Source organism: Solanum pennellii, chromosome 3, assembly GCF_001406875.1.
Source record: "Solanum pennellii chromosome 3, SPENNV200".
Classification (NCBI taxonomy): domain Eukaryota; kingdom Viridiplantae; phylum Streptophyta; class Magnoliopsida; order Solanales; family Solanaceae; genus Solanum; species Solanum pennellii.
The window spans coordinates 53,217,674-53,224,039 of NC_028639.1; the positions used below are offsets into that span (position 1 = coordinate 53,217,674).

Genomic DNA, 6,366 nt, shown 5'->3' on the forward strand with positions numbered 1-6,366 from the left:
CAATTTGCTCCTCCGTTGGACAATATGTAAGCACAATATTCCCCTTCTCAACATTGTCTCTCAGAAAGTGATGTCTAACATCAATATGCTTTGTTCTCTTATGGTGGACTAGATTCCTTCCCATACAAACAGCACTAGTATTGTCAAACATAAGAGGAATAGCTTTGATGTTTATCCCAAAATCTTCCAAGTGTTGCCTGATCCACAACAACTATGAACAGCAGGCTGCAGCAGCTACATACTCAGCTTCAGCAGTTGAAAGAGCCACAGAATTTTGTTTCTTGGTTCCCCAAGAAATGAGTGACGATCCAAGGAAATGAGCCATTCCAGAAGTACTCTTCCTGTCAACTTGATAACCAGCAAAGTCAGCATCTGCAAAACCAACTAGATCAAAAGTGTCACCTGCTGGATAGAAGAGAACCAGGTCCCCTGTTTTCTTCAAGTATCTAAGAATACGTTTTGCAGCCTTCAAGTGTGAGTCACGAGGACATGCTTGAAACCTGGCACACATTCCAACACTATAAACAATATCAGGTCTGCTAGCAGTCAAATATAGCAAGGATACAATGATTCCCCTGTACATTGTTTGATTCACAAGAGGATCAGATTCCTCTACTACAAGCCTGGAATTTGTGCCCATAGGAGTATCAATAGGTTTAGAGTCAAATATATTGAATTTCTTCTGTAGCTCCTTAATGTACTTCTCCTGACAGATTGAAATTCCATTTGATGATTGCTTGATTTGTAGACCAAGGAAAAATGTCAGTTTGCCCATCATGCTCATTTCAAATTCCTTTCCCATTAATGATGAGAATTCTTCACACAAATGTTCTGAGGTGGCTCCAAAAATTATATCATCCACATAAACGTGAATAATAAGCAATTCTTGTTCTCTTTTTAATAAGAACAGAGTATTGTCTATTTTTCCTCTTTTGAAACCATTCATCAGCAGAAACTTTGACAACCTCTCATACCATGATCTAGGAGCTTGCTTCAGACCATACAGAGCCTTATTTAATTTGAACACATGATCTGGTAGCTCAGCATCTTCAAAACCAGGAGGTTGTTTAACAAATACTTCCTCTTTCAGATCTCCATTCAGAAACGCACTTTGACATCCATTTGATACAGCTTGAATCCCATGAATGCAAAAAAAGCTATTAGAATTCTAATAGCCTCCATCCTTGCAACAGGTGCAAAAGTCTCATCATAATCTATTCCTTCTTCTTGATTGTATCCTTGAACCACCAACCTGGATTTGTTTCTAGTGATCACTCCATTTTCATCTAGCTTGTTTCTGAACACCCATCTGGTTCCTATTACTGTTCTGCCTGCAGGTCGAGGAACCAGGTACCATACCTTGCTTCTTTCAAACTGATGAGTTCTTCTTGCATAGAGTTGATCCAATCTGCATCACTTAATGCTTCTTTCACATTCTTGGGCTCAATAGATGATATGAATGCTGAAAATGCAACTAGATTTCTTGTTTTTGATCTAGTATGAATTCTAGAGTTCAAGGGAGAGATAAGATTATCAAGAGGATGTGATGAACTATGTTTCCATCCTGGTCTTGGAGCAGACTGGTTGAGCTGATCAGCATGTTCTTCTTCATCAAGAGTTTAATCATTTTCTGGGGAGTTTGATGTACTCTAACTGGAATTCAGAAGTACCGGGTACCTCATCACACTTTTCAACTTCATCAGCCTCTCCAGGTAGACTTTGATTTTGATCATCAAAGTCAATTTTCAATTGTTGTTTTGTATCAGCTCCACTTCCTTCAATTTTCTGTGAATTGAACAGCTTGATCACATCATCTTCATCATTTGATCCATTATTTTTCAAGCTTCTATCTTCACCAAATACAACATGAATGCTTTCTTCAATGCATTGAGTTCGTTTGTTGAATATTCTGTAAGCCTTACTCGATGAAGAATATCCAACAAATACTCCTTCATCACTCCTAGGATCAAATTTTCCCAGATCATCCTTTCCATTATTCAGCACAAAACATCTACACCCAAATGCTCTAAGATAGCTCAGCATAGGCTTTCTGTTGTTGAGCAGCTCATAGGGGGTCTTATTCAAAACAACTCTTATCAGACACATGTTGGTAACATGACATGCTGTGTTGACAGCTTCAGCCTAGAAATTTTGAGGAAGATTTGACTCAATAATCATAGTTCTTGCAATGTTCACCAAGGTTCTGTTTTTTCTTTCCACCACTCCATTTGTTGAGGAGTTCTTGGAGCAGAAAAATTATGACTCGTACCATTCTCCATGCAGAATTGATCCAGTTTTGAGTTCTCAAACTCAGTTCCATGATCAGATCGAATGCTATAAATAACTTGATTCAATTTAGTTAGAATCATTTTGAAAAACACCACCAATTCTTCAGGTGTTTCTGCCTTTGATTTTAAGAATCTTGTCCATGAATATCTTGAGTAATCATCAACTATCACCAGAATGTATTTCTTGCCATTTCTGCTTTGAACTTTCAAAGGTCCACATAAGTCCATGTGTAACAGCTCCAGTGTTCTTGATGAGGTTACTTGCTTTTTGGGCTTAAAGGATGATCTGATTTGTTTTCCTTTGACACAAGCTTCACATATTTTATTTTCAGCAAACTTCAGCTTTGGCAGACCTCGGACTAGGTCCTTAGAAATCAATTTGTTCAATAAAGATGAGCTCACATGCCCTAGCCTACGATGCCATAGATCAGCATTTTCATTTTGAGCACTAAGACATGTCAGGTCATCTCCATGAGACGTGTCTAAGTTGGCCACATACATGTTTTTACTTTTGAAAGCGGTGAGAATTACCTTCTTTGTAGTTAGACTAACCACAGTGCACTTCTCAAAAGTAAACTTGTCTTCATTTCCTTTGTCACAGATTTGAGACACGCTCAAGAGACTGTACTTCAACCCATAACATGATACACATTGTCAATTGAATCTTCAAGAGACCTTCCCACTTTACCAACTCCCAAAATGTACCCCTTCTTTCCATCACCAAAGGAGACACCTCCTCCCTGAAGTGTCTTGAGTGAGAGGAAATTTTTGATGTCACCAGTCATATGTTTAGAGCATCCACTGTCCATATACCAACATTGACTGCTGCTCCTCTCACTCACCTGCACCAAGAATTACTTGTTTAGCTTGGGAACCCATTTCAATTTGAGTTCCCAGAAGGCAGACAGAGGAGTGATCAGATTGTATTTAGTCCACTAGGGCAGTTTTTGAAACTTTCTATTAAAGGACATCGGAGCAGTGACAGATTTTTTCTTTGAAAATCTATCAGTTGAAACAGGCCTTGGAGGACCAGGTCTCTCTTTTCATAAGTTTTGCCTTTCAGCATAATTAGAGAGTCTTTCTTGGGAGTTTCTCCAGCCAGCACACTCTCCCTTTAAGTGCCCATTTTTACCACAATGAAGACAAAGCAGATTGTCAGACACAAACACATACTTACTGTGATGATTAAAAGGAGGAGTGATATTCAAACTTCCTAGTCCTTTCTTATTGAAATTACTCTGGTTTGTTGCATTTAACAACAATTTAGAGGATTTTGTCCACTTAAGAGAGTTTTCAAGTTCTTCCTTAAGTTTGACAATATCCTTTTCTAATTTGTTTCTCTTCTCCAAGGACAATCCCAGATTTTTTCCAGAGCTTTTCAATTTTTCTTGAATTTCAACTTGTAAACCATTTGACATTCCATTTAGCTTTTCAGCTTCTTCAGTTATCTGATTCAACTGGTTTTTAAGTTCAGTGTTATCAAACTTTAGAGACACCATTTTTGACATTTTCTCCTCCAATTTAACTTTGTTTTCTGTTAAACTGTCAAGTTCAGCATTCATGATGTCTCTTTCAGAGGTTAGATCAATAACAGAATCAATCATAACTTTTGCCAATGTTCGCAATTTTTTAAGAGAATAATATTTAGATCATTTTTCATATCAAGAAGAGTTACCCTGTCATCCTCTTCTTCATTTTCTGTATGAGCCATGAGAGCAAACATTTCATTGAAAATGGTTTCCTCTTCATGCACAGCCACCATAGACACATCATTTGGTTCATCACGATCTTCAGAATCACTTGAAGAGTCACCCCATGTAGCAAGCGCCTTTTTGACCACATAGTCAGCAGCAACCTTTCGATCACTCTTACCGAGTACCAGGTCCCTTCTCTTCTCTTTGTCACTTCTTGGTTTTTGATGTTCCTTGTTTTCAATTTTGAGCAGAGAACACTCTCTAATAAAGTGTCCAGCTTTACCACACTTGTAGCATGTATCATTTTGAGTAGCATTTCGAGGACCACTTTTTCCTCTTTTAAAACCTTCGTTCTTTCTCACAATTTTTTGAAATCTGTTGATGAGATATGCCATATCATCATCACTGAAATCTTCATCTGATTTGTACTTCAGCATTAATGACTTATCCTTTTTGACTTCCTTCTTTGATAAATCATGATTTCGATTCATCTCATGTGTCTTCAGATTTCCAATGAGAGCATCCATTGTCAGAACCTTCAAATCTTTAGCTTCTGTGATGGCATCAACCTTGCTTTCCCATGATTTTGGAAGAATTCGAAGCACTTTTCTGACTTGTTTGCTCATGCTGATAGGTTCACCAAGACTTCTCAGCTCATTAGTAATGGCGGACAATTTTGTGAACATCCCATGAATGGTTTCTCCTTCCTTCATTTTGAAGTTTTCATACCGTGAGGTAAGCATATCAATCTTTGATTCTTTGACTTGTTCAGTTCCTTCATGAGCTGTCTTTAAACAATCCCAAATTTCTTTAGCAAACTCACAAGCTGAAACAGATTGAACTCATCAGGTCCTATCCCACAAACAAGAAGAGTTTTTACCTTGTAGCCCTTTTCTATCTTTTTTCTATCAGCTTCATCGTATTTCTGTCTAGGCTTTGGAACAAGACACGTTTTCTCTCCATTCTTTTCATCTATCATTGGAATAAACGGTCCATCAAGTACAATATCCCATAACTCACTATCTTCAGCCATGAGGAAATCATGCATTCTAACTTTCCACCAACTGTAGAAATGTCCATTGAAACGAGGAGGTCTTGTTGAAGACTGACCTTCTTCTAGATTAAGTGGAGCAGCCATTCTAGAACAGATATCACTTCCTTGGGGTTAACCAAATAGAGAGTGGCCGCTCTGATACCACTTGATAGAATATGTGCCTTCACTTAACAGAACAATGGACCAGGTCCCTTACTACACGAATAAGTATAAACAGAAAGTTACATGCAGTTTGAACCAACACAACGATTTTACGTGGAAACCTCCTTGCTTAAGGGAGTAAAACCACGACCTGTCTCACAGGATTTTAAATCGTTTTCACTAATCTTCAAAAGCAAAAGTAAAACACGATTACAACAAATGTGAGAAGAAGTTTTTAATCTCACGTTCAAGCAATAGTCTCTATTGCTTAACAAGCCTAAGTAGAAATGAATCTACCCACTAAGCTATCCCACTTAGACAACTTAGAATTTCAACACTACACACTGATTCCTTTATAGTTTCAGGAATAGTTTACAATGTAAGAACAAGAGAATATATTCTTAAACAGCTACACTAAATGCTCCAGAGATTTCTGTTGTTCTTAGAATAATTCTGCCGTTTTCTTGGTAATGGCCTTTGCAAGAGTTCTTGAAAAGTTCTTTGTCAAGTTGCAAAAACCACCGATGATGTTTAGGAAAGTGCCTTTTATATGGACAAGTCACTTTCCTTAAACTCTTTGCCATTGGTTGGAGAAGTCCCACTTTCTGACGCCGTTGGGAAGAGTGCACCTACTTTCTGTACCTTCTCCAGCTGGCAGTCAACCGGCTCGTCACATTGAGAGCCTGGTACCTTTACAAGGTCCCTGAGTTTGTTTTCATCTTCAACACTCAAGTAAGAAACCTGGTACCTTTACAAGGTCCCTAAGTTTGTCAAATCATCAAAACTGCAAATAACATGTTGTGTGTGTGAGATTATTACTTCAGTCATGACATTCTGTTGTGTGTGTGAGATCATAACTTCAGTCATGACATGTGCTAGATGATAAAAATTAAATTTAATACTTTGAGAAATGTGCTAGATGATAAAAATTATTTAATAGTAAAAATAAAATAGACATAAAGTGTAACTTATCTCTTGATTTTCTAAGCTGGACAAATATTGTTGAACATAATATAGTGGACAACTATTATTGGACGGATGGAGTAATTAGAGTAACACTTGCATGTTTGTTTGTTACATTATAATTACATATGTATTGTTTGAATGTAAAATGCGATCACAAGATTATATTAACTTTTAAAAATAATATTTATAAATACTAAAATTTTATATTAGACAAATAAGAAAC

General features: G+C 37.3%; 1 protein-coding gene across 1 annotated transcript; it reads right to left on the reverse strand.

Annotated features, from left to right (window-relative positions):
- Positions 1-3,331: 3,331 nt before the first annotated feature.
- Positions 3,332-5,120, reverse strand: LOC107013448. Its single transcript, XM_015213359.1, has 4 exons — positions 4,863-5,120; positions 4,375-4,770; positions 4,010-4,269; positions 3,332-3,857 (listed from the first exon to the last, which is right to left on the reverse strand). Exons 1-4 carry the CDS (start codon positions 5,118-5,120, stop codon positions 3,332-3,334), a joined length of 1,440 nt encoding a protein of 479 aa, XP_015068845.1.
- Between the last annotated feature and the right edge of the window lie 1,246 nt (positions 5,121-6,366).

Bases quoted from the DNA above. Each gene is read 5' to 3' on its own strand.
- LOC107013448 (XM_015213359.1), bottom strand. From the start codon at position 5,120: ATGGCTGCTCCACTTAATCTAGAAGAAGGTCAGTCTTCAACAAGACCT. The intron at 4,771-4,862 runs GTAAAAACTCTT...GATTGTTTAAAG, and splicing joins AGATAGAAAAGGGCTACAAG to ACAGCTCATGAAGGAACTGA. The intron at 3,858-4,009 runs GTTTGCTCTCAT...AACCTCTGAAAG, and splicing joins GAAACCATTTTCAATGAAAT to AGACATCATGAATGCTGAAC.